The sequence below is a fragment of the Belonocnema kinseyi genome, chromosome 4 (assembly GCF_010883055.1).
Source record: "Belonocnema kinseyi isolate 2016_QV_RU_SX_M_011 chromosome 4, B_treatae_v1, whole genome shotgun sequence".
NCBI classification, from domain to species: domain Eukaryota; kingdom Metazoa; phylum Arthropoda; class Insecta; order Hymenoptera; family Cynipidae; genus Belonocnema; species Belonocnema kinseyi.
In genome coordinates, this window is record NC_046660.1 from 69,763,319 (window position 1) to 69,789,366 (window position 26,048).

At 30.6% G+C, this 26,048-nt stretch overlaps 1 protein-coding gene across 36 annotated transcripts in view; it reads left to right on the top strand.

Annotated features, from left to right (window-relative positions):
• Positions 1–275: 275 nt before the first annotated feature.
• LOC117170504 (twitchin) overlaps positions 276–26,048 on the top strand; it is a 182,578-nt gene continuing 156,805 nt past the window's right edge. For 34 of the 36 annotated variants that reach the window (XM_033357278.1, XM_033357240.1, XM_033357247.1 and 31 more), the window contains exons 1-5: positions 276–610; positions 9,457–9,997; positions 11,061–11,082; positions 17,023–17,185; positions 20,112–20,253. In XM_033357278.1, the coding sequence (XP_033213169.1) occupies positions 9,685–9,997; positions 11,061–11,082; positions 17,023–17,185; positions 20,112–20,253 (640 nt within the window). In that variant the 5' untranslated portion in view covers positions 276–610; positions 9,457–9,684. Of the gene's footprint in view, positions 611–7,774; positions 7,904–9,456; positions 9,998–11,060; positions 11,083–17,022; positions 17,186–20,111; positions 20,254–26,048 lie in introns of those variants that run through there. The other 2 variants (XM_033357241.1, XM_033357242.1) reach the window with 2 other exon arrangements.

The window sequence follows — 26,048 nt, forward strand, 5'->3', positions numbered from 1 at the left end:
GGTAAAGAAGGGTGCAGTGTTCTAAAAAAATAAGCAAATTTTTATTGAATTTTTTTGGAGAATTGAAACGTTTGTTTTTTTTCCTCTGCAGCTGCACGCCATTTCACCTCGACGTCGAAAGCGTTGATAGAAGAGGGCGAGGGTAGAGGTGGAGGCGGCGCTCCTTTCGGTGATGCTGTGCCGTCGGCGAAGATGTTGATGCCGTACGTCGGAAGGGGGTGGGAGAAGACGAATGTGGAGGTGGAGGTAGCAAACCTCTCGATCCGGAGAAAGAGATTTAGTTTGGTTAGTTCGTGCGCGGGGCCCCGGCGACTGGGACGAACGACTAAAGAGATACGACGACGGAAAGTGTGCGCGCGATAGACAGAGAGGACATCTACTCACAGTTAGTGTGACGACAGTGACGACGAAGACGACACGACGCTCGGCGAGTTCAAATTTGTGAGCAGCCTGCTTCTACTGCCTTAGTTGCTTGCATTTCGAGAACGATCACCGATTCGACAATTATCAGGGATTACGGACATAATCTTTCTACTTTTTTCTCTTCCCTCTAGCGCGTAATCCTTACCGCCAGAAAAATCGCACACTTTCGAATTCATTACCGTTTCAAGTAAGTTCTCCAAATAGACAGTGCACAATAAACAAACAAAAAAGTTCATAAAACGAGGACTTCAGTGGCGTAACCGAAATGTGCTTCTCTTTTCCCAAAGAGAATGGATTTCAAACCTGGATATAATTGGATTCGACAAGAAAGTTTGGATATTCAAAAAAGTTCTGCAATTATTTAGATACGTGTTACGCCACTGGTGGTCATTTCATTGTGGCTTTGTGTAAATGTGTAATTATGTGTGTATGTATGAGTTTAAGGGATAGAAAAGAGCAGGAAGGGCTTTAAATTTCTTTTTATGATTCCTCCACTTACGCAGCCTCCGAGCCAATTCACGCCGCCATTACTAATCTGAAATTAAACGCGTGCAAGAAGTTAAGTGAACTGGTACTGATTGCTTATGTCAAGTTCCACGCTTTTCTGCGGGTGCTAAACTTCCTGGTGTTACTTCTGGATTTAGTTGAAAAGTATGGTGTTAATCGAACACTTTGGAGTTAAAGTCAAAATGCTGGAAGACGTAGGAACATCAAAGTGCAAGGGATGTGATCAAGATCCATCATCATTGAACTGGAACAACTTAAAGAAGTTAAAGTCTTTTTTCGAAGACAGTGTTTTACAAAATGGCGGAAACCGTAAATTTGTAATTTGGCTTTTCTGACTAAAAGTGACAAATCCGCAATTAAAAGACCGGATTAGAATAAAAGATGTCGTTTCCTTTGATGCCAGTGACCTATCCGGTAACGAATTTTGTGTACGTTGTCTTTCCTGTCGTCTGTTTCTGCCAGAAAAGCTGTTCCAAGTTTCTTAGTTACGTAATCGTTCGTCGAGCCCAAATTTTATCTAGATGAAGTGAAATTCACGAATAAGATGCATTGGAATCGGAAGTGCGAGTGATCCTTGCAATTCAGGATTATTAAAAGTTGAGAGTGCAAATGTCCTATCCACGAGATCTTGAACGTCATTTGTAGAAGTGCAGTTTTTGAATAAGTTGAGGATACGGAATGGACTCTGCTAAATTATTGAAGGAACTCTTCTAACCGTAAATGGTTCTATAGTGAGATTAACAGTGCAAATTCGTCAAAATGGATATTGGAGGAACAGCTAATGTGATGGATTTTGGTTTATTATCAGTTTTGGATATAAAGTGTTTTTCTTGTCTGTGTTCCAAATTTGAATGTGGTCAGTTTTATCAGGATTTTATGGATTTTGTAACATCAGGATCCTTTGCAAATTTTTGTGACATATATTTGAGGTCATTTTGATGAGTCTTCCTTTATCATTAATTTTTTTTACAAGTGGGATTTTCAGGTATATTCTGAATTTGAATTTAGTCAGGTTTTCCAGAATATATTTCCTGGATGCTCCAAGGAAAATTTTTTTTTCAAATTTACGTCTTTAAATCCACTATCTTCAGATTTGTAATCAATTGTAGACTTCCACCTTCTCATATTCAAATATCAGAATGTAGATTCATCCGGATTAAGTTACAGATAGTGGAGTTAATCTGTAGAAAGAATTCGTAAAAAAAGAAGTTGAAATCTTAAGAATTTCGATTCGAATGGAACTATATCACCCGTACAAAAAAAAAAGAGAGATGGCGCCGGCTGAGTGGATTCTTCACATATATGTTCTAATTTTAAACAGCAGTAATTTTGAGACTGTTTAGAATCAGATACCAATTGACATCATCTTCTAAATAAATCTTTTGAGTCATGAATTCAATCCCTCAGTTATCTCTTGAAATGGATTTCCAATTTTTTGAGCCTTTTACAATCAGTCTATATTTTGCTGCAGTTTGTAAAGAAGCTGTGTCTATTGGACTGCAAGTAAATAAGCATGAGTCAGACGCGGTAGCTTTCCAAGTGTGTAGAAATAATAAATTCGATTCTATATTTTTAGATTTTCTGAGAAAATTCTATAAAATCGATGAAATTTGATCTTAGTAACTATTTAATAATTAGTTTTAATTTCTATTAGATATCTGTCCGATTTGGAGTTTTGATATGTACATTTGGAAGAGTCAAGTCATTTGTAACAGCTTGAGTAGGTGGATGAGGCTTTTATATTGTTGGAATCATTTATATTCTTAAGAGAATTTTTCCCCTGTGATTATTCTCTATATATCTAAATTTTGTAGGCGGATTCACTTTATGCTGTTGAAAGTATTCTCTGAGTTTCTTAATTATAAATGTAAGATTTGGATTAGAATTTTTTTTAAATCAAAAGGTTTCATGTATTTTAAGCATGGACTTCTGATATTCAAATTCTAAGAAGATTTATCCCTATGCAAACTTTAGGATATCGATTCTGATTAATTTAGTTTTATGAAAGCCAAGATTTTTACATCTCTTTAGTTGCTCTGTATTCCATTTTTGCTAAGAATAGTGACTAAATTTTCGCAGAGAATACTTTGGGATTGGGTGTTATTTCGCGTAAATCGTAAGGATAAGCATCGTAAGGATTCACATCTAGATGATCGTAGTGTATTAAAGTTACCTCTTACTCATTGTGAATATTGGAACATAGTAAACGACTTTATCTTATCATCGCATAAGATAACGTCCAAAAGCTTATTGTCATATACAAGTTTTTAAATAAGATGTTGATTATATCTGAAAGAGATCAATTTTTTACAATTGGTTTGCTGATTTAGACCCTCCGAAATTATTTGTGATTGAGCATTATTTTCCTTTTGGAGATGCATAGATTTCTAAATAAATATGCTCTGTAATTTCCATTATCTAAGAATACATCTAACAAATTGTCCCTTCGCAAAGATCGACATCAAAAAGAGTGCGGTTGTCAGAAGACTGATCATTGTCACCATCCTTATTTATCAGACATACTAGGCCCAAACAAAAACTGAATTATGGATGCATCTAAAAGCCTATCTTATCCTAAATATTTCAATAAATGAATAACTTATAAAGATGATAATGTCCAATATGAACTGGCTTACATGCCTAAATTCTTTTAGACATTGCTAATTATTCCTACTCTTTAGATCATCACTTTCCATTATTGGATCAATTTCTCAATCAAATCACATCAGGAGCTGCCATAAAAAAATCCTTTTTGGAAATTGTTTAAAACTAAGAGCACCACCTGCATATATCATCACCTGGATGTCTATATTTAAAATCCCATTATGTAGTTAATAATGAAAGACGGATCAAGTACTCATGGTTAAGCAATTGATAATCAGAATCCTTAATTATTTTTGTAATAGTTTTCGAAGTTTACACTTTCGTCGAAGATGCAATGACATTGCTGATTAACCGCCACGAGTTTGATCGTCGGCGCGGAGGACTGGCGAACTATTCGTAGAGCACTATCTAGGTATCTAGGCTCGGTGTCCGCTTATTTTTAGATAACGTAACGTGAGGAGGAGCCGTTGGTCATTCCGTCAGAGTCCGTCATGTTAGTTTGTTTCGTCGTTTCTTCGTTCCCTCGTTTCATCTGTCTTTGATGCGTGGGAGAAATCTTCCCTCTCTGTGGATCCTGAACGACCTGCCCGTTTTAAAAATATCCGCATATCGCGAGTTCCACAAGTTTCCCAAAAACTGGCTGGGTCCGTTCATGTAGTAGAGAGCGAATCGCAATTTTTTCCCGAAAATCAAAACCTCGAATTATCAAAACAAATGTCTCTTTAGCACAACCCAGGAATCCAATTCGAACTTCGCAGAAGTCATCGTAGATAAAATTCTGCTTGTTTAGACGATTCTTAGTTGAACAGATGACTGTTTACTTTCTTTTGTATAGTTTATTTTTGTATTTGAAGTCCGCTGAAAAACGCATCGAATGCATAAATCTGAAGATCTAATTATAGGGTATTTGGTTTGAAAATAATGGAAAATCCTGAAATTCTGAAGATTTTGGACAAATATTTCAAGTTCAGTTGGCGTTGATAGGGAATCCATTTCTAATCTCTAACTTTCATGCGTTTACAACGTCAAGTCTGAGTCAGTGAACGAAAATAGAGAAGCATCCAAGTAAAGATGTTTCAAAGAAAAGTGCGCCTAAATGCATCTCTCTACTTAGTAATTATAACTTCTAGGTCATGTAGTAAATTGTAGAACGTACGATAATTTTACCCTGGTTTAGTGATATCGTTCCTTCTTTACTAGGTGGGTGGATCTAGGAATTATAGTTGGTACACCAGATGACGATGATTCATCCGATATATATTGAAACACTTAAAGCTTGCTTTAGTGACATGTCGTCTATTTGTTTCCCCACAGCTTTTGCCTTTGAACTTGAAATGGCTATCCTTTCTTTAAAACGAGAGGTTAAATGACCATGAGTTTTAACCTTTAGAAAGTCCTCTCAACTGTCAATACATTTTCGCAAATTAAAATCTTTGAATCTGTTAAATTTTTAGGGAAATCTAGATGATCGTAACTTTGCATGGAAATTTGATAAAGGTTTTGAACTTTAGTCTTTATTTCTGATATATAAATTTTTGGATTAAAATACGAATGAATGTCGTCTTTGATCCAATTGTGGTACAACACTTCAGTGTTCCGTAAACTCGATCAAATGAACCCTAAGCATCTGTCGTGGAGTAGTCAAGAACTTGCTGATGCGAAACATCCTGACAGCTGAGAATCTCAAAAGGAGTTTAACTCGACGTCCAGACTCAGGCTCTTGCCAAAGTCAATTACGTCTTTTCGAATAAAACGGATCGCGGCAAATTCTTGGAAAACGACTCGATTTCCTTCTGTAATTAATACCTTTCTACTTTTTTTTAACTAACTTTGAGATAGTCACAAAAAGAGAATGACAAACTTATATCAATTGGATATATTTAAGACAACAATTTTAACAAATTTCAATTTTCGCAAACAACTATTATATTTATTAGGTGAAGTAAAAAAATGTATGGGTATAATAATGGACCGAATTTAAAAATCCGGATAGTCCGTACGTTTAGGCATGTTTATGAAGCGATCGAGTCTAAACATACGGACTGGCCAGTGCCAGTCAAATAAATGCAAAAAACAACAAACAAAAATTGTACAATTTATAGACTATGGACTGTCCATTCAACACCCTTCTTGTCGCACGTGACACTGACTTATTCTACTTAGTGTAGGGAGTTGGGAACTTCAGGTCACACTTAACTGCGAAATAGAATTGCAATTTGCAAGAGAAAAAGATCCATTAATAAGTATTCTACCTGAAAAGAAAGGCAGCGCATTCAGATAAAATTTAATAGTAAAATAATGCGGTAACTACAAATATAATTAGTAATATAATATCTAATATTTCATTCTCTGACGCTGAGGTTCTTGTATAAATTTTCTAGTGATCTTTAGGAGTGGTTTCTTAAGTACGAATAAAAATTGATCGGTCGAAAGTATTATCGTTTGAAATAGATTGTTTTGACTATCGATTATTCATTGAGGGCACGAAAGGACTGCAGGTCAACAATTTAACGTCGTTAAGGTTGAAATGTATTTCTTGGATGTCCATTACACAAGTTATTAATTTTATCAGGTTGACCGAATTGCTTGGAATATAAGAGGTCCTTTATTTTCGCTAAAAAAGCGGGAATTAATTATATTGTGAAATCTCAATTTTTCAAAACAATTTTAGTCCATTTCTTTTCCACTCAGTTTCCCTCTATAAAAATAATAAGGATATACGGGTATAATAAAAAATGTTTTTTATAGACGAAAAGCATCTCGGCTTTCTTAAGTTTTTGACGTGGATGATACTCATGTCAAGATTTATGTTCTGTGAAGTAGTCTCGAAATTTCGAGTTAGACCGCTGTCTTTCTGGGTTTCTATTTAACCGTTAACAAGCTGTTCATACTAGTTGCAGATATATAGATATCTAATTTAAAATAAAATGTACATTTTGGTTTTCTCATGGGTTCTCACACGTTGACAATTTTACCTTTATTGCCTTGAATAGAGTGTCGAATTTTTACCATCAACAGGGTGGATTTTACGTAAATATTTTTTTTCTTATGATTTAAAAAAGATCATAATAAAAAAAGGAAAGGGATTAGCAGGTGGCCTTATTTTTCTTTCCACTTTTTTTATTCTTTAAATTTAAATGGAGTCATAAGAGTGATGTCCAAACTAGATCGCTATGTGCTTGGTTTTTAGAGGAAACACATATTTTTGAATTTCTAGGAATTTCATAGTTACATTTAAATGTTGGAAAAATAATAGAAATTTTGAATTTCATAATTCTGAAATTATTTTCTCAAATCTAAAGTTATTTTTCATAGTTCTATGATCTTTCACCCTCTTCCTTAGTTTTTTTAAAATTCAGTGTTCAACATTTTTTATTGTGCCAAATGAAATTAATTTTTGCTATTTTAAAATTGAATGTTATCACTATATAGTTTACATTTTTTAGATAATTATTAAATTTTCAAACGAGCTTTAAAATTTTATATTTTATTGAAACTTACTGTCATATTTCTTTTTCACCGACATTTTGTTTCAAACATAAAGGCCATAAACTTTGGAATCTGAAAGTCTTTATGGTTCGTAGCTTAGCTTCAATGAGTTTTGATAAGATTACTAGTGTTTACTTGGCATTGTGAACTGCTAGTAATTTCTTATAAGTAAATGAAGTCCACATGTTTTCAGACTCGTTTGTTCTAAAGTTTGTAGTTTAAAAAAATGCTACTTAAAAAAATTATGTAAAGTGATTAAAGTATTGAATACCTTAAAATATAATATCCGTTCAATTTAAGAATGCTTGTCTTCGCCCGAACTGTCAGCCTTTATCCAATTCGTTATTTAGCTTGAATCTTTAAGATCAAACATCTTTTTCTTGCAAAAATGAAAAGAGCATTCCTTGGTAATGATCATTCTAACTCAGTAAATTAATATTGTAGACAAAAAAGTACATACAGTAAGTGGCAACGCTTTACTCAAAGAGACATAGATTTACTTAATTCTATGGTACCAGATTAAAAGATTAGACTCTATCATTTGTGGTAAATCCCGCACTGGTTTAGAATTAAGAAAGACAAATGAAGAAAATAATTAAAATATAAAATAGGGAAGAAAGAAAACGATAGGGAGATAGAAAAGAGCCATTAAGGAATGCGAACAGCAATTACGAAGTGTAGTAATCTTGGGAATGTTGAAGGCTACTTGCCAAGTCTTACCGTGACGTTGTAACACCGACGGATGTCCCTTCGTTCGTCCGACGTCTTACCCGGTCCATCAGCCACTCCACTCATCTGTTGGATCTTGTCTGAAGAACTTAGTTACCTGCTGCCGGATATCCTTGATTTCTCGACGTAGAGAAAACGGTGGTGCATTCACGTTAGTGTCATTGACCGATTTCCTAACATTAGACAATTTCGGGATAGTCGATTTCTGCTCATAGTTAATCCAACTTAACACTATTCAAGATAAACTTTACTACTGAAAGCATTTTTTTTGTCATCTTGGAATAGTTAACTTAGTTTTTTAAACAAACAAGTTTGACTTTTAAAAGATTAAAAGTCAATCGCTTTTATATTAACTTGTGTGATTATTAATTCATTTTAACAGAATTTCTTAATTAGCATCTTGTTCCATTTAGACCAATTTTACGGTACGAGAATAGGGAATTATTTGTCAGATGGATACATTTCTGTAAATGTATGGTTTAAATTTGGGTTCTAAAATTCCTCAATGTGTCACTAGAATTGAGCGGTAAGATTTAATCAAAGGCTACTTACATTTTTAGAAAACAAAACAAGTGAAAAACAAGTGACCTCTGAAAATACAAGTAGGCTGGTATAGCTCCCAACCGCTCAATTTCAAAATAAACCAAATGCTAGTACAAATGCCTCGAATTTCGAAAGTGTTGAAACAGAATCCATTTATCCACCTACAACTTTGGGAAATTCAGAATCTTGGAAGATTAAGTTTCATTTTAATGCACGTGTTCTCAACAATTGCTTCACAATTTTGACACTACTTCTTTAATAATGTGCCTTATTTCTGTTGGCTTGGATTGTGGTTTCAAGAAGCTTTTCAAGATTTTCGGATTGACGAAGTGAATTTGAGATGATTGTCGACGTAAGATGGGAAAAAAGAATTTTCATCAGTTTCGCAAACTTTGACTTTACTCTCTGAGAACAATCAGACGGGTAAAGCAGCTGAATGCTTTGAAGTTCTGTTATTTGTTACATCTGTAACTGATTCTCGTGACGTTAGGAGGCAGCTGTTCACACGTGAATTATTGAGTGTCAGAGGGAAATGCGTGGAGTTATATTAGAGGTATAAATCTTCATTAACATCTCGAATTCGTTCAGAAGATAATAATATCTTCCTAGGTAAAAGCAGATTTACCAGTAGCCGAGCAGTCAAATTCATGGGTTGAGAATTGCAGAGAGAATGTTTTTCGCTTGTTTGGATCAGGCTTGAACCAAGTGGTAGTTTGAGACTCGAAAACAAAAGCTACATTTTTAAGAAACTAAGGCTAGCAGTTTGTTTTATAATGTATGATCCACTTTTATCCGTTTGCAGAGTTACATATGCCAAGCATAATAACCGATTACCAAGATAACCAACTTACCTATTTTCGAGCCAAGAACCACATTAATAATAGAGATGTTACGTCACTTAAAAGCCTTGAGTGTCTTCGAAAATTCGAAACATTCTTGAACTTAAGTCCCTGTGAAAACCGATGCTTCTTTCGAAATTTAGAGGATATTTGTTGTTCTTTGTTAGGAGAGAAGTTGACTTGTAAAAAGGCAAATGAGTGCGCTAAGGGATAGATGTTTTTTTTCTCGGAAGTATTGTAGTTTTTTCTAAAGAAATTCCTTCAACCTAAAATTGATTTTGCCCTTTACTGCTTAACTAATAGTGACCTTATTTTTTTGCAGAACCAACAAAAGCTCTCAGGATTCACTGGACTGAAAGAATCGCCAACAGTGGCAGGGGCGGGGGAATTAAATGATAACGGACAAAAATATCCTTTGAACCTGAGGGGAGAAACGGGAGGACTTATTTTTTCTGGTGGTCTAGAAGGCCAAAAACCTTGAACAATTCGGGTAGAAAAGGGGTTAAAAACCCCGTGGAAGTGAGAAGAGGAGCGAAGGCACCCCGACAACATGGGGGTTGCCGATGACTTCGCACCCAGCTTCACCCAGAAGCCGCAGCTTCGGCAGGAAGACGAAGGCAATCGGCTCATTTTTGAGTGTCAGCTGGTCAGCTCACCGAAACCAGACATATCCTGGTTTCGGGGAGATACCCAGCTGAGTGAAGATGCCAGGACTAATTTCAAGATCCAGAGTGTCGAGACAAACAAGTTCCTAGTGGTGCTCGAACTCGATGATGTCATCGAAACAGATGCTGGCCTGTACAAGGTCAAGGCCAAGAACAAGATGGGCGAGGTTGCAGCCTCGATCAACCTCAACTTCAGTCGTAAGTTCACTTTATTTTCTTCCTTTTGCCTACCCACACGAGATGATTGCTGATTAGAATTGATACTGTGATTTAAATGGTATTCGGAACTGTGAAAAAGATAAAAGCATGCTTTAATATTTTCGTTTTTTTTCTTAATTTATATTTTAAATTTAGAAAATGCACAACGTGTGTGCATTGCATTATTATGCATAGTTATGTGTCTTGGATTGCTAGTAGATTATTATTCAAAATTTCGTCTTTGTTGATTATGAGAGGCAAGCTTTTTCACAAGAAATTTACTTTGGATAAAACATATTTCTTTGTGAAAAACGCGTATAAAATTGTTGTTTCTGGCCATTTTCGTTGGGTGTTCGAAATACGGGTAATATTTCACGTCTTGTGATGATAATTAATTATAAATTGTAAGCTTATAAATTATCTGTCAATAATGAAAAATATTTAAAGGTATTTCTCTTACACAATATTTAAAAAAATACTTCACAATATTATTAAATTGTTTAATATTATAAATCATATGGAATGTGTCAATGACTGTTTCCGTTATACTTCCTTAAATGAATGAAAGAACTGCGAAAGTAATAAGTTTGAGAGGAATTACAAAAATATTACACCCCTTAAATTTATAAATGAGTTGGGTATTTATTATTTTTGTGAAAAATGTAGATCAGCGTGAATATTAAATTTTATTTTTCACCTGATAAGTTTTAGAATACTTTACGAGCAAAGTTTTTGCAACGAATTTAAGAATTTTCACTTGTTAATTCAAATAAAGTTTTTAAAATATTTAATGAAATCAAAGTAAATAGACACTTCTTGAATACAATACATTTTAAAATATATCTGTTTTCCACTTTGTTCTGTTTTAATTTTTGGGAAACTAGTATAAAGAAAAGAATATGAAATATATTTAAAAAATGAAGTGGTGTTTAATTTAAAGTCTCTGTTAGAGATCTTGATCATTTTTAGAGGATTTCTGAAGAGTTTTCTTTGCACTGCACATATAAAAAAGTTGCAAAATATTTTTTAAAAGGCATAAAGTAACTGAGATTATGTTTTACAGCCGTGGATGAGCCTAGGGAGAAGTAAGTCTGATTAGATTGTGTTGAGAGTGACAAAAAATGTGTGTAGCTCCTCACGTGGCTCGTGCTTCGTTTTTCTCACATTTCTTTTTTCTAGATTGGTGTCTATTGCGCTCTTTGTATTCTCTTATTTTCATTTCTGGACTGATTTTTTGAAATGGCTAAATTAATTTTGTAAAATATTGGTAAAATCGGAAAAGAATAAAATATTTTTTGAAATAATATTTAATACCGTCCAAATAAATAAAAAATTGATGTAATTTCGCATCTAAAATATAAAATACTTTCTTGGATCAGCTGATTAAAATATTTGTTTTTGAAAAGTCAGTCATAAATCTTTATTTGGACACTTACCCATTTCTTCAAGCTATTCTTTCTTTATTTTTGCATCGCTTACTACGCTTATTATTTTAGCTGCCGTGCGAGTGCTGAAACGGTGAGTGTGATGCTTTTGAGAAGCCTTTTTTTGAAATGCAACCTCTTCTTTGATATTAATAAATGGATTTTTATTTAATGCGCATTTACTTACTCTAAATTAAAAATTCCCATTTTAGATCGATATTTTCATCTCTTTCATAATAAAAATTGACAATTGTCTTACTAATCTATATAATTTTGTTCATTCCGAAAATTCAGTGTTCAACATTAGTTCTTTACATTCCTCTTATAGTTCTGAGGAAAGAACTAAAAAAAATAATTCCCCTCTGATTTGCTTAAACAGACGCTTGTATAGGATAAAATAAACATAGGTATTTAAGACTGTAGGTCAAGAACAAACATTAGGACATTAGGTCAAGAATCTATGTTCGTCATGAGTAATACAATGTATCTTTACAACAATGAGTCAGCATAGGAATTTAGCTCAAGTTGACTGAGCGATTTGGCAAACTTTTGATACTTATTTGACGATTGGACATAGACAAGTCTTTTTCGTTTTCTTGTTTGTTAGCATTGTACTTTTCCCGTCTCTTGATCTCTTTAATTGTATTCGTTGATTTTTGTTATTTTGTAAACACGAGCTTTTAGTTCTCAAATAAATTGCAGCATAGTTTTCGAATTTGAAATTAATTTTTAAATTATAATTTAACAAATTATTTCTTAAAAAAGAAGATGTAATTGTTTAGGAAAGCTTACTGGTTTTCCTTCTATCAGGTTTCCACCTAAAGCTCATTCCGTTTGCGAATTAACTTATCTGGTGATTTCGTGATAAATGGGGTACCATTTAGTACTTACGAGTACTCGTTTGTACAATGGCTTGCATCATTTGGGGACCCGTCAGTTTTTATTTCCAAAAATAACTGACGTGGAATGTCTCTTGGGTAATATTCTAATAATCTTGATTGAAATTTTCAAATCGCAAAAACGTTAAATTCGTTTAAATTCGAGCTGAGTTAATAAAACCCAATAAGAAAATCTAATTGTTTTTGGTTAAAATGTAATCCTTTTTTTAAAAAAACTTAACTCTTTTTTTAATTTATCCTTTTTGATTAAAAATTCAAATATTTAGATAGAAAATTCGTTTTCTCGGATAAAAAGTCATCTTTTATGTTAGAAAAGGTTTACAAATCATCTTTTTAGCATTAAATTTGAACTATTTGGATAAAAATTGAGCATTGATTGTTGAAAATTCGTGTATTTTCATTGAAAGTTCAACAATTCATTTGCAAATACAATTATTTTCTTGAGAATTAATTTTTCTTGGACATTGAACTATTTGGTAAAAATCCATCTTTTTGGGTTCAAAATTACATTTTTGTTCAAAATTTACCTTTTCACGTTGATAATTTAACTATATTCCCAAAAACGGTCGGTTTGGTTTAAAAATTAAATTATTTGGTTGAAGAAAACTTAACTATTTTGTGAAATATTCGTCTTTTTATAAAGAAAATTCGTGATTATGAATAAAAAATTCATCTTTTATGGTAGGAAAGGCATCATTTTGGGTTGAAACGTCATCTTTCTCTATTGATACTTAACTTTTTTGTTCAAACTTGAACTATCATGTAAAAAATGCATCTTTTTCAATTGAAACCTCAAGTACTAAGTTAAAAATATATTTATTTTGTTAAAGATTAAATCGTTTTGTTGAAAAGTCTTCTCTTTTGATTGAAAGTTCAAATACTTTGTTTTAAATGCAACTGTTTGATTGAAAATCAGTTTTATTTTTTGAAAATTCAACTATCTGGTGAAAAATTCATCTTTATTGGATGACAATTATCTTTTTTCTGAGAATAAACTTTTTTAGGTACATAATTCAAGTGTTTTCTACGCTTTTTTTGTTTGAAAATTTGACTATTTAGTAGAAAGTTCTTTTTTTATCGTAGAAAAGTAATCGCTTTTGGATAAAAATTCATCTTTTTCATTTACATATGAACTATTTTGTTAAAAATTCAATTGCTCATTTAGAAAATGCATTTTTTATAACATTAAAATATATGATTGAAAATTTTCATTTTTCAGTTTAATGATTCAATTGTATTCTAAAAAAATTGTCTTCTTGGTTGGAAAATTCAACTATTTGGTTGTAAGTGCAACGGCTTATGGATGAAGTTGAATCTTTCTTGTTTAAAAATTCGACAATTTGGTTGAAAATTTAACTATTTTATAAAATGGTCCGCCACTTTTTAAACTTTTCAACGTATCAACTTGAAAACTTAAGTCTTTTGTTAAAAAATCATCTTTGGGTTGAAAATTCAACTATTTTATTCAATATGAAATATATTTCGACTTGAAATCTTAGGAATTTGAAGCGTTTCATATTGAATTAATTGTGCTAACTATATGCGAAGTGTATATTTACCAAAAATTATTTTTATCCTCATGACTAAGACAAAATTTGAAATATCGGAAGTTTTTCTGACGATTCAAGTCGCAAAATTTGTTTTTTATGATTAAAGTTTGTTTAAATTGATACCTTGTCATTTAAAATGTTTAATTGTGAAACGACGTTTTTCGAAGCTCTTAGCATTACACCTATTGAGATTAGAGGATTTCCATTATATAACTGGCTTATTATTAAACGATTGAATTAAAAGTTTTAGATTTAACATTTTTTGAAGCCTCAATTTAATGAGATGAAAATTCAGAAGAGATTAATTTTGGGTGTTTTAATTTTCAGTTCAGTTTTAATTATTTCTAATAAAAAACTTCAGCTTAACAGTTCGAAATTTTTTATTCAAATGACCGGGGAAAATCTTTGCGAAGCAGGAAAAAATCGGGCATTTTTTTCTGTGATAAAAGTGGCCACTCTGAAATTTGACGTCATTAATGCGCTAGAAACTTGGTGACCTTGACCTCATCAAGTATTTAATTTTTCAGGTCAAGTAACTATTTTAAGCACACTAATCAAAGCACCTGCTCATTCAAGATCTATTTGAAATACCTAGTCTAATTATTTATTGCTCTGCTCACATTATTTGTATTTATAATCAAAGGAAATAAGAATAGATTGATACATAAGTGTGTTCAACAAATATTAAAAGCCTTTTTATAGAACCTTATGAAACTATATTAGGATCCCTTTTATTTTTAAAACGTTATTCCTATTTACGATTCTGATGACTCTTAAGATTTTTTTTCTGATATATGTATGTCAATTAGGCCAGAGGATTTCGAAATTATTACAGTTTTCCAGTCTTCGTGGTCGTAAAATTTAGAAAAAAATTGTGATTTATAGTGTTTCGACTGCCTTCTGCAGAACCATGTGCAATAAAATTTCTCGCTGATGGACTGGCAGGTCCATGAACGAGAGGCAAGAAAACAGCTGCAGCCTACATCTCTAAACTTAGATGCAATATGCTTTCGACAGACTGACTCTACCGTTCAATTTTGATAAAAATTGTGTCTGTTATGACAAAATTTTAATTTTGAAGTTAATTTTAAGACATGCCCCCCCCCGCTCAAAAATGGCAAACATGGTTGAAATCTATGGAATAAATATAAGATTTTAAATTCTAAAGTTGCTTAAAAAATATTTTTTTTCTTTGAAATTTGAATTCTCTTTTAATGAAAAATGTGGCTTTATCGAATCGATTTCAAAGTTAAGTTTTCTATCTTGACTCTTTAGAAATTAAATATTCATTCAGCTTTTCATAAGGATCATTGTTTTCTTTGGATGACAATCTGACACCCAAACACTGCCAAGCGTTCATGAGGTTTCCTCGTTGGCACATCGACCCCTGGATAGACTATTTCAATCAGAACTTCCTAAAAATAACCAAACGGATATTCTATTTAAACCTTCTCTTAATAAATCTAAACATATTATTATTTCCTTTTTCAATTTTCACTATTAAAGGATCCTCTAATAACATCCTTGTTTTTAACCACTGCAGTTTGATTAATAACAGCCAAGTTAGGTTAGTAGAAAAAAATCAAATTGCTGGAACTCGAACATAACAGCGATTTTTTTCTGCTTAAAACTTTCAGGTAGATATATTATTGAAGCTTAGAAACCGACAAGCAAATTAAAGTATATTCACTCTTGTTATTAACAAATAACTTAAAACTTTAATTACTTTTTTTACACATTTGCTTGGATTGTTTGTTTCAAGTAAGAAATAGCGTAAATATGTGTGGAAAATGAAGATGAAATTAGCTTTTAAACGAGCCCTCATTAATAGGTTTACAGCCAATAGTTTATGATTTTTTTTTTAATCAATGATGCTCCTTTGCGAGTTAGCGACATAGAAAATAAATTGTCATTGTTATCTGAAATGTATATCTAATTCATCCTTATAAATGCGTAAAGTAGAAGGTATGCTGAGTATGAAAGGATTTTTAAAAATGAAAATCCAAGATTATTAGGGTCGGGTGTGTATGATTTTTTAATTTTAATGATAATATTTTTAATATTAATATAAAATATAAAATATTTTTAAGTTTCAAAAAAATGACTTCATTATAAATACACTAATATTATTTTGTGAGGATATAAATATTGAAATTGAATTATAACTAATATGTAGCTACAAAAACGAATAAAACTTTCCTCATTCAAGATCTGAACATTATGTTCCATTTTTTATATCATTTCTACTATTATTTAGTGCTATTAATAAATACCCTCTAAGACCATTTTTTAAACAATATCTTTTTACAACAATAATATTGCAGAGATAAAATCAATTAATAAATAATCTACATATTTTTTGGCCCTCGGTATTCTCTATTTTTCGGTTTTTTCAGATTTTCAGACGAGTGTATGTATGGAAAAAATGGTTCTTTATAACAACTTGTGGCTAAAACTTAAATGCAAATTTTAATCCAAACAATAATTTTTGAAGAAACACTATCCCCTAGTAGATTTAACAGTATGAGAACTAACTAAAAGTGTAACTTTTAAAAATATTACACTTTGAACAAAAAAAGCCACTCGCCCCCAAAACTGAAAAAAAATTGTTGTGATAATTAAAATGGTAAAAAAAGACAGCCGACGTCGGTATATTTATTTTTATAGCAATTAAAATTCAATACATTCATATTTCATAAACTATTAATCGCAGAAAAATCGATGAGGGCTCTTTGAAAAACTTATGTTATCCTCTGAAAAATTATATTTCATACATAACTAAGCTATCTCGTACCTGAAATAGTCAAATGTGTTAAATAATGAAAATAAATTGCTGTTATCTTAGTGTTCCAGCACAAACGCTGGTTTACGCTAAGAAATAATAATTACTTAAACAATTAATGAGCTTTTGCAAACACATTAATACTGATTAAAATGTAAATTATACTTAAAGGAACATGTATAACAGTGACTAATAAATGTTTTCAATCTTTGCAGAAAAGTTTGCGTATTCTTGTGTTTCTTGTTTATTTTTTAATTCAAATCATGTGTTGTTTTATTGTGTGCAATTCATATAATTAAACAAGCTGAATATTAATCGAGAGATCTTTATAGAGAAAACACGATTCGAAGAGTTTTTTGATATTTTACAGACAAATCGACGGTATCGCACCGACTTTTGCGAAAAAACCAGCTATTAGGCAAGAAGATGATGGCAAAAGATTGCTCTTCGAATGCCGTATCACCGCTGATCCCACACCGAAAGTTTCATGGTTTCACAATGGAAACATGGTTAAAGATTCGTCAAGGCATAAGGTAATTTTAACAAATTTAATCTTTGATATTTTATAATTTCAAACATAATTTAATTATAATGGCTGAAAACATACTATTGTAAGTTTTAGCAATAATGTCTAGTGACGGATTTGTTTACAAATTTTAAACGCCAAAAATACTTAAAATTACGTGAGTTTGTATTCAAATTATTTCTGAAAGCTTTATTCCGCTTTTGATTTATTTTTAAGCAACCTCGATATTTCAAATCTACTATGGACTTTTACGATTTAGAATAGCAGCTAAAACAAATATTGTTACTGAATTTCGAATTTTCATCATTCGAACGTTTTCAACTGTATGTAGGGGCTTTTAATTAAACAATTTTATATACCTTTACCATTCTAAATTTAGCAATGACAAATTAGATCATGTTTAAAATAAAATATATCAAAAGGCAAATTGTCGAATGTAAAATAAAAAAACGAAAAAGCATTCAACTGAACCTTTTTCATAATCTTCTTCATACTCATTTTTAATTTTTACCATTTATAAATGAAAATTTTAATCTTAAATCCTTCAAAATTGAGGATTTCAAAATAAAATGTCCTAAAATTTAAGACTGACAAACTTGAAGTAAAAGATTCCAAATTAAAACGTTCCTAATTTTTAAAATTAAATAAGAAGCAGTTAAAATATAACTAATTTTAAGTTGAAAGTTGTACCCAAATTTTAACGAAATTAAATATATTAATATTTATCAAATAATAAATGTTTAAGAAGCACTTGAAGTAACTATTAAGAAGAATTAGGACTGCAAACATAGTCACTTTTAGTCAATTTTTTTTCAAATCACTTTTAAGTTACTTTTTAAAGACGAAGTCACTATTGAATACAGGTCTATACCTATTTCTGAATTTTTTGGAATCTTTTGAAATCTTTTAGGGATTTTTTTAAGATTCTGAGACATTTTGAATATACTTCAAAGGATTTGAAAGATTTTAAGAAATTATACAGATCCCAAAAATTTTCAATAGGTTTACAAAGTTACAAATCATTTTAAAACTTTGATAGGATTTGAAATCATTTATGTTATTTTAAAAGATTCGAATTTTTTTAACAGATTTTAATTACTTGAAGGGGTTTCAAAGAATTTTAAAGATTTAGGTTTTATTTCAATTCCAAGGGTTTTTCAAGACCTTTCAAAAGTTTGAAAGGATTCCGAAAGATTTCAAACAGTTAGAAATATTTTAAGGTACTTTAAATAATTTTAAGGAATTTTTAATAGATTCCAATAATTTGAAGGGATTTCAAAGGATTTGAAAGATTTTAAGGTTTTTTGTAAATTTCTAAAGAATTTTCCAGATCTTTGAAAAGTTTCTACGGATTAAAAAAGAAATTTCTAAACATTTGAATGATTTGAGTGGAATGATTATATAGGATATATAAGATTTTATGATAATTTTAAAGATTGCAAGGGATTTTAACAAGTTTTTAAGGATTTGAGTGACTTTCAGGGATTTTAAAAGCTCTCAAATTATTTTAATAAATGTTCGAGGATTTCTAGAAATATTAGATTTCATGTAGTTTCTCGCGATGTTGTAACATTTGATTGAATTACAAATAATTTATTCGAATAATAATGATAGGATTTCACAGATTTTCAAATATTTCAAGGTATTATTAACAATTTTAAAGAATATAAAAGATTTGAGAATATTAAAAAAATGTAAGGAATTTTTAATTGATTTAAATAATTTGAAGGGATTTAAAAGAATTTAAAGGAATTAACAAAGATCATTAAGAATTTTAAAGACTAGGATATTAAAAAAAATCAATCCAATGAATTTTTAATTCATTCCATTTTAAAGAGATTTCAAAGAATTTTAAATATTTTTGGGTATTTTTAAAAACTAAGAGGAATTGTCAAGAACTCTACAAAATCTCAAGGGATTTCAAGAGATTTCAAAAGCTTGTAAATATCTTACAGTTTTTATTTTCAATAGATTTAACAAATTTCAAGGGATTTCCAAGGTTTTAAATGATCCTAAAAGATTTGAAAAAATTGCCATGCAATTGCAAATAATTTCTTATCAATGATATTAAAGGACCTATACTGTTTTAATACATTTAAAAATATTATAAAGGATTTTATTAGTTCTCCGAGGATTTTAATCATTTTATGGGATTTTAAATTCTCTCAAAGTATTTTTAATACATTTTTCAAGATTTCAGGAAACGTCATTCAATTTCACGCGATTTTATATTTTAATGGACTTTAAAGAATTTGTTTACGCGAATTGAGAGATTTCAAAGAGTTCCAAAGATGAGTAGATTTCCAAATATTTTCTGTATTTCATTTGGATTTATTTGGAATTCAACCTGAAGTCTTATTCATATTTTCCCAATTCTTAAAAAAAAATTCAAATTTTTTAAAATTCTCTTGAATTTTGTTGATTCGCTCAGTTTGACTTTTCAATAGATTTTTTTCGATTTTTAAAATATTTTTTATTAGATTTATCCTGATATATTTTAGACTTACTTTGGACTCTTATGCGAATATGAAATAAACATTGTTTTATTCCATTTCTAAAAGAGTATATATTAAAAATTGTTTCAAGATTAGAATTTTCTCTTGAAATCTTTATGATCAGGAAAAATAAAAAATCATTCCGGAAAAAATGAGGAAAAAATTAAGATAAAATTAGGGAATTTTAGAGATGAAGTCTTGCGTTCACACTATTCAAATTCAACAATTTCTCATTTTAACCCTAAATAAGTGAACATGTTTATTTCAATTTCAGAAATTTAGAATTTAATAGTTTATAATTCGAGGAGTACGAAATATAAAAACTTTAAATACGTGTTAAGAATTCAAATTTCTAAAAAAACAAAGATACATAGCATTAAATTAATTATCGTTAAAAAATTATATTTGTTTAACAAAAATATTATTATTAATGTTTAGCTGACTGTGGATAAGGACGGCCATTCGTACTTTGCGACCCTAGAAATAAAAAATGTGACCGTGGAGGATGCTGGCAAATATAAGGTCACCGCAAAGAACGAACTTGGCGAATCAAATGCCACGATTTCTCTCAACTTCGACAGTAAGTATTTTTACCAAATTACCTAATTAGACTAATTAGTTTTACTTACAATTCCGTAGGAGCCATGTTGCTCTTTTCGCTCTACCACATTAACTACAGAGATGTACATCGATCATCTTTTGCTTCCGCATCACGTTTATCAACTGTACTCATCTCTTTAAAAAAAATCTCATCACTGAGAAAAAAAGTTTGTTGCCATAAAACAAAAATAAATCATAAATTAACAAATTTTTTAATTAATTCTTATTTGTTCTTAATATATCATTTTCATGCAAATAACAAGGCAAAATTCGTTACGCAGTTAATATTCATAACTTTAGCAGTACAGTAGACTCTCAAAAAGTGCCTTTTCCACAAAGCGCCTTTTCTCGCCAAGTGCCTCTCCCTTCTATTCACCTCGAAATTCGGTAAGCGCCTTGAGCGTGGCAATAGATGCGCGTGTGCGAGAGGATATTAAAAAAACCACCAATGCGTCTCAGAGATATATCCCCCCAATATTTGGGGGCGTGGCCAAACTTAGCGGCGCTTTGTGAGGACCTCGCTCCCGAGCACAGGGCGCTTTGTGAGAGAATACTGTATAAAAAAGCTCAAGCTCGACAAACATTTACTCTCAGTGCACATTTTAACGAACTTTTCCAGTTTCAAAGTAGATTTGTAGGTTTTGGTAATTTTTAGGCTTAGAATAATTTGTGTACGTACTTTTCTCACTTATGGGGCATCTTGTGATAATGTCAATCCGAGAAAGTAGACTGTTTTCAGAATTTTACTTATAAATTATGGATGAGGATATTGAAATTCTCTTTTTTCTTGATTTTTGTGTTTTAATTTATAAATTCCTATCTCTAGATGCTCTGTAGTCATCTTGGAAATGTCCCTCTGTAAATAGAAAATGCACTTAACTTTGGAACACCAGTAATTACGAAATAATTTTTTCAATTTTATAAAAAAATTGTACATTTTTACATAAATTCTATTCTTATACAAATATAATTGAAGTTATGGGCATTTATATTATCTATTGGGTCACTCCAAATAATTTTATAATCAATTGTCAACTTTGATTTAAAGGTAAGGCTAATAATGTCTAGCCGATTTAAATATTAAATCCTATACAGAAACATCCATAAATTACGTAACACATTTTTGCCGATTTTTTACTCCTCCCACCAATGTAACAAGTCGCAATAGAATGATCTTGCCCCCCCCCCCATCTTTCGACTTACGTTACGTGATTTTTTCAATATTCTAAGCCATCTCTGATTAAATACAATTTAGTTACTTACTACTCGAGTCACCCGAATTACAATTCCTTTCCCTACATAGCGAAACATATGTTACACATGTGTGAAGAATTATAAGAATTTACAAAAAATAAATCAAAGCTGTCATTTTTACTGTTCACAATTTAAGAACTTTCAATTTTAAATTTCAATTTTAAATGGTGAAAAAAATTGTTAAGAATATTACATACTAGTATCAATTTACCCCCCCCCCCACACCCTGTGCAACAGATCGTAACAGCTCTCCTAAAAAAAAATAGCTTTTACGTAATTTATAGGTGGGCTATAAACCATTTTCAGACTCTTCAAAGATTTGAATCAGTTGACAAAAATTGTTGTGTGCATTTAATAAACTTTTCTTTTTAAAGTGAGCTCTTCTAGACGAGCGATAATACGATCGGTTCGATAAACCTGAGTTCAATGTGTACAATAAACAACCCGCTTGAACATTGTACTTTGAAAGTGTTCACTGTAAGGTCGTAGATTGCAAAACAGATTAATAATAAATTAATCATTTAATTATGTAATATATTGTACTGCTGCTTAGATGACGTATATTAATTTTAAAGTCTTTGAATGCATCAATTTCTAAAGGGAATCTTATACAAAAATTGTAATAACTCAATGAATAATTTCGAAAATAGTTTGTTTAGGTAAAAATTGAGTTATTGCATTCTTTTCAGTAAATTTCATTTTCCCACTTAATTCAAAAATTGGTGCATAAGAAGCATATAATTCTGACGCTGATGCTTCGTTAGGTTGCTGCAGTGACTTTCTTCTCTGTTATTGTTCTCGTGTTTGTTCATGTGTCCCGTTTTTTTCTACCCGTGTCAAGGAAACTAAAATTTTTGGTGTTAATACCAAGCGCCTTTCGACTATGGTGCACTTACATTTACACTTTTACACTTCTCATTCGAAGTCATTTACTTCATAATTGACATATATTGATTCAAATAGTAAATAATTTGCAACATGCAACATGCAAACATGACAGTCATAAAGGATGAGTTTACCACTCACCAGACAGCGCAATCTGTTCGGGTGTGAGTTGTGCGAAAATTAAAATTTAATACACTGGAACCGCGTTTATATCCGCCATCCGAGAACGAAAACATTCACCTATATCCTCCCGGGAGGGGATCCTACTAATGCTCTTTAGCAGAAAAGACATTGCTTCAATGCGCGCTGATTGGCTTGTTTGTCACGTGGCAATGAGATGTGGTGGATGCCGAGCGGATATAAATGAGAACTAATGCAGGAACATTAGCGCAAGGGGATATAAGTGAGAGTGGATATAAACGAGGTTCCAGTGTACATAAAAAATAGTTTTTAAAAAATACAAATTCATAATAATAAAAGTTTATAGTTCATTCGTAAAATAGAGTCAAAGGGTCATTTGTGTATTTAGAAAATAAAAAAATTAATATTTTGAGTGTTGCCAGTTTTTCTTGCATAGTTCTTAATTTCAAAAATATAACATTATTGTTTACTGAAAGGACTTTTCAAAGTACATGTTTTCAACAGTTTTCTATTTTTTGAAAGCAAAAACTAAAAACAATCATAGTTTCCAATTCAAAAATCAACTGCTTTGGAGGCAAGCCAATTCGTACTTTTTGATTAAATTCACGGCTTATAATTAAAATATATTTAGATTGAACTATCCTCTATTACATTTTATGTTGTTTCTTGAAGATTCATCTCTTTGGTTCAAGATAAATTATTTTTGCAAAAATCAGTTGGTTTTTTTTTTGTTCAAAATTAATTAATTGAAAATCAACCATTTGGATGCAAATTCATGCGTTCTATTGAAAATTAGCCTCTTTTGATTTTAAATTCATTATTATGATTAACATTTAAAATTTTTAGTTGAAAAATCATTTTTCGGTTAAAAATTTAACTAATTTTAAAAAAATTTGTTTTTCTTTTATTGAAAATTGATTTTCTTTGTGGAAAATTCTTTTATGTGTTTAAAAGATTTTTTTATTTTGAAATTCTTCTACTTCTTTGCAAATTCATTTATTTTTGTTAAAAATCATTTGTTTGTTTACAAATTTACCTAATTTGTTTACAACCATTTTTTCGGTAAAAAATAATATTTCAGTATAACATTCATTGTTTTGTTTGAAAATTCATTAGTTTACAGATTTATTTTTTTAGTTGAAATTTCACTTCTTTCGATAAAAATTTAGCTATGTATTGAAAATTTGTTTTTATCTTTCATGAAAATTAATTTTTGAACTTCAAAATTGATTATTTTATTGAAACTTTGTCTTTTTTGTTTAAATTAAACTGTTTTTTATTTAATAGTATTTTTTTTTTTTGATAGAATATCAACTATTTAAATTTTCGTTGAAAATTCATTTTTTTTTGTTCAAAGTTATACTACTTCGTTAAAAAGTAATTTTTTGGTGAAAGTTCATTACTTTAGTTGAAAATCCATTTCTATGGCTGAATGTTCACTTAAAAATTTATGTTTTATTTATGTATTCCTATTGAAAATTCCCCTTTCTGGTAGAAACTTAATCTTCTTGTTTCAAAACACATAATTTTGTTTGAAAATTGAACTATTTCATTTTTGGTTCAAAATTTATCTGTATTAGTTGTGAATTTTACTATTCGGTATAAAAATATAGATTGTTATCAAAACAAGTACATTAAATTTTTTCAGATGACAATAATGTTTGTAAAATTTAGAACTACGCAAGAAGAGTGATCAGTAATTAAAATATTAAACTTTTTCTTTTAAAACTGAATGACTTACTCTTTTACTTTATTTGACAAATAAATTAAAAAATTTTGTTTATAATTTGCATGTAAAAAGGGATTTTTTTTATTAAATTTAAATTTTCGCAGAGCTAGGGCCCGCATAGATCGCGCACTCTGGTGAGTGGTAAACTCCCCCAAAACTACCAACTATTATAGATATAAAACTATGAATAATTTTATTTTATTATGTTGGTAAAAGGCATAAACTTACCTATATCCATGATTTATTCATATTGTACCAAATAACACTTCTCGTATAAAGAAACGTGAAATATGTTCTCGATTAAAATTAAGAGAATTAATCATTAGAGAGTTTTGCAGCCAAGAGTTTGAAGAATCGAAAAAACCAGTTAATGAATATTGAAGAAAAGTTAATTCCGTAAAAAATCATAATAAAATATTCATCGCCATCTCTAACACACATTTTTCAATTCAAAAATAGAAAGTGAGACGTAAAAAGACTGATTATGAAACTTATGGTTAATACTCTTACATACAACAAAATACTGCAGAACCTTTGCTTTAAAAGGAAATCACTTTTTCCTATTATTCAGTTCGTGCTGGTATCCATCTCGTATTGCTTTTCCCTCCTTTTTTAGAATTGCTTAACTGAAATACATAATAGACATAAATAATCATGAAAATTATTTTATATTTTTTGAGTCGTCGATTTTCACAAGCAAAATATTCGACTGTATCATTTTCATTCTATACTGCCATCGACATTCATATCATTTTCGATAATCACAGTGTACACAATACGCAATACAGCATTTATAGATGAGCTTAAGCATAACTGTGCGGTGTTCTTGTTTTCATCTAACTAGTAAATCATCAGTTTAAGAGAGGAAGGAACGAGTCAGAAATTCGAGAGTAGAAAATATATTTGCACACAGGAAAGCACAAATTTCCAAATAATAAAAATCGAGAGGCAAGAAAATTATTATTGTGTATGCGTAACTAGTACGGTGATCCAAAAATTCATTGGACTTTTTTTTACTTTTCAAGCCCCCCCCCCCCCCAGATACGTGAGGTTTTCAAACGAAATAAACGTGTATGTTCTATTTTATGCAATATCAATAAATATTCAACGGTGGCTCAAAGTCCATTAATTTTTTTATGTTTTTTTATAGAATAAATTTTTTTTTTGAATTTGCGATAATATCGTTAATATCAAGTGTCTCGGATTTTACTTTTTTATCGTCTATGCTATTTTTTCCGTTTTTCTTGGGCAAAATATTTTCAATAAGCAACTTTCTTTCGGCTTATTAGCTAAACAAAAATGATAATAAAAATAAAATAACAATCATAACATTCAAATCAATTAATTATTGTCAAATATTATATTTTTTCAGATATAACCTAGAAAGTTCAAGTTTTTTTACATTCTGTAACTTACGTTCGGCTTTTTAATTATAAATAAATAAATTATCAATATATCATAAAAAAATGTTTTCAATCAAGTATAATGCGTACCAGAAAGTGGAGCTAAGCTACGCGTGTAGGAGAAAGCGGCTCACCCGCAACTTTATTGTTTATAATTGACTCGTTTTATGAATAAAAAATGTACGGTTAACGATTGCTTTCTTTCAACAAATGTTAAAGTTTATTTGAAATCTATTTTGGCCCAGTTTCATTAGTTATAACAAATAGAAAGTGCATTCACTTAAGATTCTTAGTTTTTTAAAAATTTGGTTCGGTTATGTAAAAAAGTTGAACTGGGATAAAATCGCAACTTCGTATGTCAAT